At 36.0% G+C, this 13,752-nt stretch overlaps 1 protein-coding gene across 1 annotated transcript in view; it reads right to left on the reverse strand.

Moving 5' to 3' along the window:
* WRN (WRN RecQ like helicase) overlaps positions 1 to 13,752 on the reverse strand; it is a 107,145-nt gene that overhangs the window by 58,426 nt on the left and 34,967 nt on the right. Inside the window, exons 7-11 of the mRNA XM_060171545.1 lie at positions 12,258 to 12,327; positions 7,994 to 8,108; positions 5,143 to 5,569; positions 3,344 to 3,409; positions 821 to 959 (exon numbers count right to left, since the gene is read on the reverse strand). Coding sequence (XP_060027528.1) covers positions 821 to 959; positions 3,344 to 3,409; positions 5,143 to 5,569; positions 7,994 to 8,108; positions 12,258 to 12,327 — 817 coding nt within the window. The remainder of the gene's footprint in view (positions 1 to 820; positions 960 to 3,343; positions 3,410 to 5,142; positions 5,570 to 7,993; positions 8,109 to 12,257; positions 12,328 to 13,752) is intronic.

The following is a 13,752-nucleotide window of genomic DNA, read 5'->3' on the forward strand; positions in this document are numbered from 1 at the left end:
TTGACTTATGTTCTAATGGCATAGTACAAGAGAATTATATTACTGTTACCCAAGTGATAGTCACTATACACTCATTTTGAAGAGCTGAAGTTGCCAAAAATGAGTAAAGGAAAAAAAAATCAAGACAATTCATCTCTAAACAAATGAAATTTATTATTATATTTCTCCACTTTAACAGTTCTACACAGAAAACCAAATGATTCAGGGATACCATGTCTCTAATACAAGGAAACAAACAAATAAAAGACACTTTTTTCAACATCTTTCTACCTAAAACAATATATTAAATTTCCACATTTAACAATAATGAGAGCTAGCTATTGAGAGAATTCTCATTTACAAAGAGTCTACCATATAAATATATATATATATATATATATTTCACATACACAGTCCCATAAAAAAAAAAAGATCAGTCCATTTTGCACTATGCAACTTGTTTTAAATAATAAGCTCCTAAAGAAATACACCATCTATGCCATATACAATAATGTTTAATATAATTGGCTGTGTAATGGTATTTTAGTGAATTATCTTTTGATTTTAACAAAATATAAAATTGGAGATGAAAAGTTTGTATCACATTTACTATACGACACAAAATCACAATTACTTGTAAAATTAAAATTACAAAATTACCTATATAAATACTAATGTTGCACTTTTATGTAGAACAAAACATTGCAAATACTTCATGACATCATTTTAAGACATAATAAATTAATATTACAAAACCCTTGACCTCTAAAATATTTAAAAAGTGAATGTCCAATTAAAGTCAGGGATACATGAATCATTTCACACATACTGCAATGCTTACCTTCACCAACTTCATCCTCTCCAAGAGCTTCATCCTCATCTTCATCATCTTCTTCAGAAGGAAGATCCAGATTTCTTTCCATTTCTATGCATTTTGAGTGAATTGGATCTACTTTGTCACTATTTAGATTTTCTAAAGACTGAAAGTTTAAAAGAAATTGTGAAAGCAAAATCACTGGCAGTGCTGTATCTTTTTTTTTTAACTAAACACAAAAGAGAACCTAAAATTTTGTTCAAATTTGGCAGATGTGCAAGCAATATCACAAAAGAACACATTTGCTCCAGTTTAAATATGAGTATAAGAATAGTTTCTAAGGCACATGGCTAAAGATAGAATACTTCTCCCAGAAACAAGGTTCATTAATAGCATATAGTGAATTATCCTTAGGAAAAGTTATCATAAATTCTGAATTCAGATAATTTAAAAGAATTTTATCTTTATTATGCATCAATGTTTTCAATATTCAAGTGGTTACTATGGGTTTTAGTGTTATTTTTGAGTGATTTTCTCTGTATCACATACCTGAGTTGTTTTATAGTAAGCATACAATTCAAGTAATAAGGAAACAATGTGTTTTGGTATTGCAAAAAATACATATCAGATAATTTCACATGGGAATATTACAGATGTGAAATAAAGTTATTTGTTCCTATTGTGACTTGACAATATCCAATTTTCTCCCCTAGGGAAAAAAGGTTAAAGAAAGTCAAGATATTTCAAAATTGTTCTATTAGTAAAAAATCATTACTGGAAAAAAATGACATAGTTATTAAACTATAGTTCTCATTTCATTAAGTTTCTCTTCAAAAGTTTTATTTTAAAGGTTTTTTTTTTTTTTATTGTACTTAGTGTGGCCAGGGAAATGGTTCACCAGATTGAGGACAGTTTTTAGTAGTTCAGGCATAAGACCTACTTCAATTCCTGGCACTGACTCCTCTTTATTGCTAAAACAAGAAAATTTTTTATTTACTTATTTCAGGCCTGCAAAACAAAGACAAAGTAAGTCTATCTCTGATTTTCTTTTAATTAAATCCACACATTAACATAGAAAAGCATTCTGAAATTAGAATTCTTTCAGATGGGCATTCAGGTTGTTTTCTAAAAAGGTTCAATGTACTAATACATTTGCACATGTCCACAATTACCCTATAAAAGAGCTAGCTGAACAACACTCCTCAGAAAAATAGTTAATTAAAAGTAAGATTTAGTATGAATATTCTATTATTACTATTAGCTAACATTTGTTAAGCATTCAAGTGTCAATATGTGTACTTAGCTCCTCACAAATAATTCCTTAAGTAATAATTACAATTGTTAATGGAGTATCAAAAAGTTTAGTCACACAAAGCTAATAAACAGAAAAGCAGAATTCAAATTCACAACAAAATTTAGCGTCCACAATGCCCATCACTATTCAGTACTCTGACTCACAACTAAATTAAAAAACAAAACCTCATTTCATTAAAAGTTACTTAAGAGTGTGAGCAAAATAGCTTACCTGGACAATTGCCTACTTTGTCAAACACACAACCCTGAGCCCAGTGCTGTGATATCTCCCCCGCCCTTCTACTAGAAAAAGTCAGCTTGGAGAGATGTAGTTCCAGTGATGTCACAAAAAAAGTCACTTGACATAAAGTAAGCAATAAGCAGTAAGCAGCATATAGTTGAACCCATTACAAGTCACCAGGTAAGACAGATGCCTTAGGTTAGACACAGATGCCCAGGTTTCTAGCCCTGGCACCACTTGGGAAAACACTAGAAAAATATATATAATAAATAAAATATCCACAATAATTAAACCAAAGAATGTAAATACAAATAATAAAAGTATAAAAAAAATTCTAGGAGGGGAAGGGACAGTGGAAGAGATTTGTATGTCCTGCTGCATAATGACATTGTACTCATATGTCAATGACTGTACTGTAAAGCATTAACCTGCCCTCAATAAAAAATTAAAGTAAGGGAGTCGGACAGTAGAGCAGTGGGTTAAGCACAGGTGGCGCAAGTACCAGGTTAAAGATCCCAGTTCGAGCCCCTGGCTTCCCACCCGCTTCACAAGCAGTGAAGCAGATCTGCAGATGTCTTTCTCTCTCCCTCTCTGTCTTCCCCTCCTCTCTCCATTTTTCTCTGTCCTATCCAACAACAATGACATCAATAACAACAATAATAACTACAACAATAAAAGACAACAAGGGCAACAAAAGGGAATAAGTAAATAAATAAATAAATATTAAAAAATTAAAATAAACTTCTAAACAAATATATATGAGTGGGGAGAAAAAGAAACTTGCTTCACTAATGGCCACCCGAAACACTACTGCAATTCAGAAAAACATGAAATGTTTTGTAGTATGTAAAGACAGTTTACCAATAATGAAATATTATTCACATATCATATATAAGGAAAATTGAATTGGTAAACAAAATAACTGGCAGTAATATCACTGTAATAGCACCAGTTTAGAATTATGTAATATTTGATTTTGGAAAGAACTTGATAATTTTACATATTTTTCAACATACCTTAATCATCTCCATTTCTAAATCTTCATCACTTTCAATTATGTAAGATATGTCATCTTCATTATCCTTGGAAGGTAAATGATTTTTTAAAGTTTTTTAAATATTAATTTCCAGAATACTATTAATGATTCCATTTAATCTATTCTACAAAATAAAGTTCTCATACACTACATATCTTTAAGCAACTCCCTCTTTCTATCTAATAGTTAAAAGTTAATACATATATGTTTGCTTACATGCTTGGAGTAAAAGATGTCAGATCACAAGACACTGATAACTATAAAATTACATGAAACATATCATTATAAAATATGTTTAAACCACAAACTTATAGGAAAGTAAAGGTAGCACAGACAGTAACAAAAGATATTCCCAAAGAATATGTTTTATAAGTAGTTAGTATGAAAATACTTTGACAATATTTAAATGAAATATATTGAAATACAAATAAACTGATTACTAATATAGTTAACAAAACACAGTTTCTCATATTTCTGAGTGCTACTTACTAGAAATTATAGGAGGGAGATAGCCTTCATAAATAAATTTCAAATCTAATTTTTATAAAAACTTAGCTATTACAATATAGAAGAATATATATAATTCTAAAAAATAAGGAGTAATAGGTTGTTCCTTAATTTGGTGATAAGTAGGGCTAAGGAGACAGAATAATGGTTATGTAAGGTTTCATGCCTGAGGCTCCAAGGACCCAGGTTCAATCCCCTGTACCATCATTAGCCAGAGCTATGATGCAACAGTAAATAAGTAAATAAATATAAAATTTGTTGATGAATAAATGAGATAAAACAATTACATTTCTCTTTGTTTTTCTTCAATAAATATTATGATTATTCTAATAAAATTCACTATTTCAAAAACTAGTTTTAACCAGGAGTAAGAAAAAAATAACTAATTAGAGTACAACAAATTAAACATGTTTGAAGGGGGGAAAAATGAATGATTTAATAACCTCCTCCTACAAAAAAACAAAAAAAAAAAGTTACTAACTCCCCAGATGTGTAGTGGTTAGCGCTGAGCAAAAACATCAACTTATTATATACTTCTCACAAAAACAAGTAAAGAAAACTCTATATGAGGAAATAAAAATGCTTGCCAAAATCAAGTTTGGAGGTGGAAATATATACTAGTAAAAAAAAAATTTAATATAGAGGATCCACAAATAACAGAGATAATCTATTATACAAAAAGCGTGTGAAATACATAAATAGCACATTACAAAAGCTGTCTCTTAGTATTATAAAATACTACTGTATATGACCTTGCTTTTTAGAGCAACAAACTCTAAAAGTCAAGTCCAACCTACTCTTTACAGTCTCATTTGCTTACATTTGTCTATGGTAGCTTTCACAATATATTTGCAGAAATAAGTAGTCAAAGAAGAAAAGAAACTGTAGTCAAAAAATCTAAAATATTTACAATCGCTCACTTACAGAAAAAAAACAAATCAACCCACCCAATTTTTTTTTTTGTTTTTTTCCATCTTCAGGGTTATCGCTGGAGCCTGGCGCCTGCACTATGATCCACTGCTCCTGTGGCTATATTGATTTTTTTTTGATAGGATAGAAATTGAGAGGATAGGGGAAGATACAGGGACAGAGACAGAGACACCCGCAGACCTGCTTCACCACCTGTGAAGAGACACCCCCCCACAGGTGGGGGGAGTCGGGAGCTCAAACCAGGATCCTAGGGCTTTATACTATGTGCACTTAACCTGGTGCACCACTGCCCACCCACCCCCCACCCGTTTTGAATAAAGCAATTTTCTCTCCTTTTATTACCTCAGATTTGCAGTTAACATCACTCTGAATTTTTTCCTGAGCCTGCTGTTCCAAAGCCTGGAGTTCTGATTCTGTAATGTCTAACGACATCAAACAAGTTCGTTCTGTGTTCTCTTTCAACTTAGTGTCTTCTAGCCCACCTATATATCCAGTTTCTCCTTGTTTCACTTCATCTCTAAGTATATTTTCTACATCACATTGCATTAAATTACTCAGTGTTGTATCCCCTTCCTCTTCTTCAACTTTTGTAAAAATTTGATGTTCTCCATAAATTTGCTTATGTGACACTTCGTCAGATGGATCTTCCAGTGGTAACATGTTAAAATTAACGGTGGACTTCGGCTCAGTATTGGCGTTAGAATGACCTAATATCATTTCCTTCAATGAACAAAGATTTTCTGAAATATTCCTTAGTCGTATAAAAACCCTGAAAATAAATTAATTAACTGCATTAACTATAAAGACATATTGTAATGTTTTCCATTAAGTACAAGATTACAAAGCTGACCTTCACTTTAAGAATACACTGAACTAAAATTGTCCTTCATTCTCTAAGGTGCCCACTACATGCATACAGCTAGCTGACAGCCTGTTCTCAAATATAATGTCATCAGTATTAGGTACCAGTGTACTTACTTATACCTCATACTTAAAAATAAATAATTAATTAATTAAAAACAACTTTCCCACTTATTAATGTGGAGGAGGGAGAAGTAGAGCATCACTCTGACTCACGTGATACCAAGGACCTAATTCAGGACTTCAGGGCATCATGTTTGAGAGTCCATCCAATACCTGCTATGCCATTTCCCAGACCACACCACCAGTTATACTATTTATGATATTTAATTTCATTAAATGCATAAGACAAATGATATACAACCACAAAAAATTTGAAACAGTATTTGATTGACTTCTAAGTTAAGTTCATATAAAGACTATTTTTTTTTGTAAATAAAAGTTCTGTCTGATTAACTATAATTAAAAATAACTACAAAAGTTTGGGAGAAGAAAAAATCCTAGGGATCTGTATTCATAGTCTTCAAGTCTCTTAATTTTTCACTTTATTTTAATGAAAGTAAAACTGAACATAGAAGTTTGGGTTGTGAAAAGCACTTTGAATGGAACTCAGGCTTAGGAATAGACTCTATGCAAAGGAGAGAATATCAAGAGTAAAGGACAAAATGACCAGAAGTTCTAAAATACAAGAAGATGGAGAGGAAAAAAGGGTTAAGGAAAAAATAAAAGTAATTCCAGGGAAAATATTAAAGAAGTAAATTAAAGGTGAAAGGAATCTCAGAAGAGGGGTACAGAGACCACTTTCAAGGAAATAATAGCTAAACATTTTCCAAATATGAGGGATGACCAGAACATAGAATATCAAGAAGTAAAAAGAACACCCAAATTTCTCCAAATTAACCTACACTAAGGCACATCATCAAAAAATTATCAGAGATCAAGGACAAATAAAAGTATTTTAGGCTACCAGAGAAGAGAAAAAAGGGACTTATAAAAGTATACCTATCAGGTTCTTAGCAAACTTCTCAGCAGACACTCTAGAAGCCAGAAGATAGTGGAATAACATATTTAAAACATTCAGTGATAAGAATTGCCAAACACAAATATCTTACCCATGCAAAATTACCATTCAGAGGAGGAAATACAGGCATACTGAATATAAAAAAGCTAATGAACATTAATCCCCCAATAAAGAAATAAAAAAAAAAAATCTAGTGGAGTTTGTCACTATCAGAACAGCCTTACAAGAATTGGCATCATGTAGGAACCAAGCCCCACTAACCCTTATTAAAAATAAATACATAGGGGGTCGGGCGGTGGCGCAGTGGGTTAAGCGCATGTGGCGCAAAGCGCAGGAACCGGCGTTAAGGATCCCGGTTCGAGCCCCGGGCTCCCCACCTGCAGGGGAGTCGCTTCACAGGCGGTGAAGCAGGTCTGCAGGTGTCTATCTTTCTCTCCCCTTCTCTGTCTTCCCCTCATCTCTCCATTTCTCTCTGTCCTATCCAACAACGAATTGCGTCAACAAGGGCAATAATAATAACCACAACGAAGCTACAACAAGGGCAACAAAAGGGGGAAAAAAAAATGGCCTCCAGGAGCGGTGGATTCATGGTGCAGGCACCGAGCCCAGCAATAACCCTGGAGGAGGAAAAAAATATAAATAAATAAATAAATAAATAAATAAATAAATAAATGATGGTCAAACTATAAATAAGAGCTATTCATAAAATGAAAAAAAGTGAATCTTAAATATATTCTCTCATGCAGTCTTAAGAATTTTAGTTTGCTTTGTTTCACCAAATACCTTACAAAACAGACACAAAAGCCTTTTTATACAATTTAATGGAAAACCATTTCTCAAATGTATAAGTAAGTCTGTGTGTATCTGTTTAAGCAAAGCATATGACTCTAACTTAAGGAAAAATAATTCTTCACACATAAGAAAATGCAAAGAAGAACAAACAGAATTGCATTTAGTATTTGAGGGGGTAGTTGGTGGCACACCAGGTAGAACGTACATGTCACCATGCACAAGGGCCAGGGTTGAACCTCCAGGTCCCCAAATACAGTGGGAAGCTTCACAAGTAGTGAAGCAATATTGCAGGTGTCTCTTTTTCTCTCTCCCTCTCTTTCCTTTCACTGCCATTTATTTCTCTGCCTCTCTTAATAAAGTGTGGGGGGGGGCCTACCAGGAGTACTGGATTCATCATGCAGGTACCTAGTCCCAGCAATAATCATGGTAGGGAGAAGAGAGGGAGAAAAGAGGTAAAGGAGGGAAAGGAAAGAAAACGAGAGGAGGAGGGAGGGGGAGGGGAAAATAGCAATATTTAACCTCTCTGGATTTTCCAATTTTGTCAAAGTATCAGGAAGATGGTTAGCAAGGTCCATCATCTCTACAGAAATGTAAGTCAACTGTTTCTTCACACCACTCAGTAGTATTTCCTCTTCTAGGGAAAAGAAAAGAGAAAAAAAGAATTAATATTTACTTCAAATCACAAAGCAGAAATATTTATTTAGCTGATTTTTGAAACAGTATTAGAGCTCATATTTTCATTTTCTTTCCTCAATTGAATCCCCACAAAACTTTATTTCCAAATCATCCAGTCACTTTATTCCCTTTCAATTTTTTTTTTCTTTTTCTCCAGGGTTATTGCTGGGCTTGGTGCCTGCACCATGAATCCACCGCTTCTGGAGGCCATTTTTCCCCCTTTTGCTGCCCTTGTTGTAGCCTCATTGTGGTTATTATTATTACCATTGTTGATGTTGTTCGTTGTTGGATAGGACAGAGAGAAATGGAGAGAGGAGGGGAAGACAGAGAGGGGGAGAGAAGATAGACACCTGCAGACCTGCTTCACCGCTTGTGAAGCGAATCCCCTGCAGGTGGGGATCCGGGGGCTCAAACCGGGATCCTTACGCCGGTCCTTGCACTTTGTGCCACATGCGCTTAACCCACTGCGCCACCGCCCAACTCCCCCCTTTCAATTTTTTACTATTTAATTTTTAAATAACCTAAGGAGGTAGACTAGCAATAAAGTGCCTGTTTTGAATGTAGTAAGGCTCTGGATTTAATCCCTAACACCATGTTAAAAGCAACAAAGACAAAATAATTAAGAACTCCACAACAGTGGAGCAAGGTTTTTTTCTGTTTTGTTTTTGCACATTCTCTCTTACTTTCATTAATAATAATAATAATAATAATAATAACTGGGATTAACCTTTGCCTTGTGCGTAGCCTGAGTTTGAACTCCAGCATCAAATGGAAGGTGCTGTGGCACCAGTAGAAAACTGGTGGTGTGATTTTCTCCTCCTCTGTCTAGCTGGATAAAAAGCACACCGAAATGGTGAAATTATGCATGCATGAGGCCCTTACTCTGTAAATTAATTAATTAACTAATTAAGCTGGGCTAGAGAGGTAAGTTAATGATGGAGTCATGGAGCACAGATGTGAGGCCTTGAGTTAGAGCTCTGATACAGCATAAAAATGAAAAAATACATTACAAATCATCTGCATTCCAACATATTGCAAACTAGTGTTTATCAAACTGGGAAAAAGGAGAAGAAAGAAATGAAAATAAACATAAAATAATGGTACTTGGGGGGTACTTGGGACCAGGTGGTAGCACAGCGGGTGCACATGGCCAGAAGCGCAAGGACTGGCATAACGATCCCAGTTTGAGCCCACAGCTCCCCACCTGCAGGAGAGTCGCTTCATGGAGAGGTGAAGCAGGTCTGTAGGTGTCTGTCTTTCTCTCCCCCTCTCTGTCTCCCCTCCTCTCAATTTCTCTCTGTCCTATCCAAACAACAATAGCAATGACAACAATAATAATGACAACAACAAGGGTAACAACAAGGGCAACAAAATGGGGGGGGGGGAATGGCCTCCAGAAGCAGTAGATTTGTAGTGCAGGCACCGAGCCCCAGTGATAACCCTGGAGGCTAATAATAATAATAATAATAATAATAATAATAATAATGGTACTTAACTAATTTTTGAACAATTTCATGACTTGAGTGGGTTAGGGAATCAGTATACAGTAGAGAAGAATGATGATTTGGTGTAGCATAAGGTGTGCTGACAACTATATTGAGGAGATGTGGAACTGCACTTCTGTAACAACAATCTTGTTAATCTTTCCTCAGTAAAGTGATACAAAGAAATAAAAATGCATGAGTATGTATCATTTCTAAATCAGAAAGCAAGATAGCACCAAGTGAGCTGTGACTTATTAACCAGATAATACTTGTTAACTTATTAACCAGATAATAAAACTCTTTTTTTTAACTTTAGGGTTTTTTTTTAAACTATTATTTTTAATATTTATTTATTCCCTTTTGTTGCCTTTGTTGTTTTATTGTAGTTACTGATGTCGTCGTTGTTGGATAGGACAGAGAAAAATGGAGAGAGGAGGGGAAGACAAAGATGGGGAGAGAAAGACCGACACCTGCAGACCTGCTTCACCGCTTGTGAAGTGACTCCCCTGCAGGTGGGGTGCCGGGAGCTTGAACCGGGATCCTTAGGCCGTTCCTTGCACTTTGCGCCACTTGCACTTAACCTGCTGCGCTTCCACCTGACTCCTAGTAATAATACTCTTACCCAACAGCCATTCCTCACTATCTTTATTACCAGGAAACACGAAAGACATGTCTCTGATATCTGATTACTGTAAAAAATGGCAACTAATCCCTAGCACTGCAAAAACGGTATCATCTGTTTTCCATCTACACCATGCTTCGGCCTCGCGTGAGCTTAATGTGCAGCTTGGCGATACAAGAATCCGGCATGAAGCCCAGCCAGTCTATCTTGGCGTTACTCTCAATCGCACTCTGCCATTTCACGAACATCTCATAAAAACTGCAGCAAAGGTGGGCGCGAGGAATAAAATCATTGCAAGACTGGCCAGCTTCTCATGGGGCGCGAGCGCTTCCACACTACGATCATCATCTCTGGCATTATGCTATTCCACTGCAGAATACTGTGCCCCAGTATGGTTCCGTAGCCCCCATGTCCACTTGGTCGATTCCAAATTATATTCCTCCATGAGGATAATTTCTGGAACCATCCGTTCCACCCCGGTTCCATGGCTGCCAGTTCTTAGCAACATCGCCCCGCCAGATATTCGTCGGGATGCGGCATCATCTAAGTTCATTTCCCACGTCTACGCTCGACCGGACCTGCCAATATACGCAGATATCTTCGCCCACCCTGTCCAATGCTTGACGTCTCGTCATCCAATCTGGTCCCCTACGCCTACACTGAACTTCTCTGTTCCAGACTCTTGGAAACAGAGTTGGCAGTCAGCTGAGGTAAAGAACAAACACCTCATCACAGACCCCAGCAAGCGTCAACCCGGCTTTGACCTAGCACGTTATGATTGGGCCCTCCTCAATCGCTATCGAACAAGCCATGGCCGGTGCGCCGCTATGTTCCACCGCTGGGGAGCCAGAGACGACCCGAACTGCCCCTGCCGCTACAGACAGACTATGACCCACATAGTCAACGACTGCCACCACCTCTCCAGATTCAAAGGAGGTCTTGAAACTTTACATCAGGCTCAACCTGACGCTGTTGACTGGCTATGGAAGAAGGGCAAACGCTAGAAGATTACCAGTCATCAGCAAAATAAAATGCAGGTCTTAGGCAGGGAACATACAGTAGCAACATACCTGACTTGCATACCTGAGGCCCCAAATTCTATTCCTGTCATCACCATGTATCAGAGCTGAGCAAAGCTCTTGTATCTCTCCCCTCTATAATTAAAAAATAAATCTATTTTTAATGCAAGTCTTTTTAATCAGTGATCATCTCCCAAACTCTCAAGCTGATTCTGTATGGCACATCATTCTCTAGCAATACCACAAAATCTGTCTTCCTTTCCCAGACCCTTTCCAACAGTTTAGAGAGTCTTACTCTTCATGAATGCATCTCCTATCCTTCAACAAAGGTCTATCTCCAAAGATAAGGGTCACGCCATCTGCTATTATTAGGTATTATCCTGTGATCTCAAAACAATATCATTAGATTCACTGAATATTTTATCCCCTGGTACACTGTCATTCCTTTTACTACTGAAGGCCAATGAAGTAGTCATTCTTTTAAGACAAAACATTCGTTGGTCTGGAAGTTGGCGCAGTGGATATGGCATTGGATTCTCAACCATGAGGTCCCGAATATGATGAAGGAAGGAAGGAAGGAAGGGAAAAAAAAAAAAAAAACATTTGTTTTCCTATCCTGCAGAAAACTTAGAAATTTGAACCAGAGCACTATAAATTACATTATAGTGTACAAATTAAACCTTTGTAACAAGAACATATAATCTTCAGGCAGAGAAACAACTTACTACATCACTGATTAACAAAGCTACAAAGTCCCAACTCCAGATGTCTAATAAACAGAAATACTACAAAGCAAATTTAGTGGCTTCTGCTTTGCTATAGTATCATTACTAAAACCCTAGCGCTGAGCAGACAGATCCCATACTAATGTCAACAGTGTTCAACTGAAGAAACTAATAATACTAAATATGTTGCACATGTATATTGTCTTTTATGAAGCTAAACCTCACAAAGGGAAATATTTAAATTTTATGTTTACCTACCTTTACTTATAGTAAAGACTTGTGAGGCATCATCCAAACTTTCTAATTTTTTATAAAGGATAAAACCAGCCTACAGAAAAACAAAAATGAAAACAGCATGCTAAAGATAGCCAAAATAAAATGTTATGTCCCTTATTTAGAGAAATCCTAACCAGTGATTCCTAAAACACCCCAAAAGTTAAAATCAACTTATGCCACACAAAGATTTAAATGTTTTCATTCAACAACCACACCAACTATGAGGAATAAAAATTTGTTTTTACATTTTAACATCCACTATTATAAGTACAAGTCCAAAGTAAGTACTTGGAACCTAATGAAGTAAGTTTAGTAGAATAAGTCAGTTTTGACTAGATTCATTTCCCTTGCTTATTAAACCGGCCAAGAATGTTAGTTAAGTGTATGAACAATATTCCTTCCAGGTGCCGGTAACAAGACCATCAAGTTACAATGATTGTTTATTAATAAAAAGGTTACTGGTGCTAGGGAGAGAACATAATGCTGATGCAAACAACTTTCATGCCTAAAACTCGATGCAAAAAGGGTAACAAGCAACCCAGGAGGTCTTGCAGAGGAGGAAGGCGGTACTTTCAAGCATGACATCTTGCTACTGCACATGCCAGAGTGACTGTCCTGATTCTCTCTCATTAATAAATAACTTAAGGGGGAGGACAAGACATAAGATAATGGTTCTGGAAAAAGAGAAAAAAAAAGATAATGGTTCTGCAGGTGAAGTGCACAGTATACCATTCATGAGCAACTGGTTCAGTTCTCAGGACTACATGCATGAGAGCATAATGGAGAACTCCAAGTGAACTCCATGGACGGTGCAGCAATGTTTTGCAAACTCTCCCTCTTTCTCCTGTCTATTTCTCTTCTCTGCCCCCCTCCAACCTCTCTCTCACTCAAAAAAAAAATGTTGGGGAGGTCAAGCAACTGTAATGCACATGTGCAAAGCCCTGGGTTCATTACTCAATACCAAGTAAAAAAGGAGAAGAAAGTCAAACAATTAAAAATATAAATTACACTGGTACACAAACTATATTTATTGAATAAAACAGCACTGTTAAACATAAAAGTTAAGTCCAATTCTCAGTCACACATATGTGTAAATATGTAAATACAAGTACATCTAACATCATGCTAAAAGGTAGAGGTATTTTTCTAAATTTTCACCCAATTATGGTCATATTCAGTAAACTTTCCAATACAGAAACTGTCTTGTAATTTAACCTGGGGTTTTTGTAAAATAAATGCATCAGCAATACCAATTGTGCTTGCTCAATGTGAGTTTATGAGACTCTCATGATTTCAGGGATGTCATTTTTCACATATAGATCAGACACTGTTTGGCTTCATGACAATAAAAATAAGTAGCATAGATGAGTCTTTACTGCTACTTGCTAATTACTACTGAAAATGAACAGTTTCACAAAGTCTCTCCTTAGGTATTTTTTTCAATGCCACATTAATTTAAAATATTCCCATTGAGTTT

This window comes from Erinaceus europaeus, chromosome 2 (genome assembly GCF_950295315.1).
Source record: "Erinaceus europaeus chromosome 2, mEriEur2.1, whole genome shotgun sequence".
NCBI classification, from domain to species: Eukaryota; Metazoa; Chordata; class Mammalia; order Eulipotyphla; family Erinaceidae; genus Erinaceus; species Erinaceus europaeus.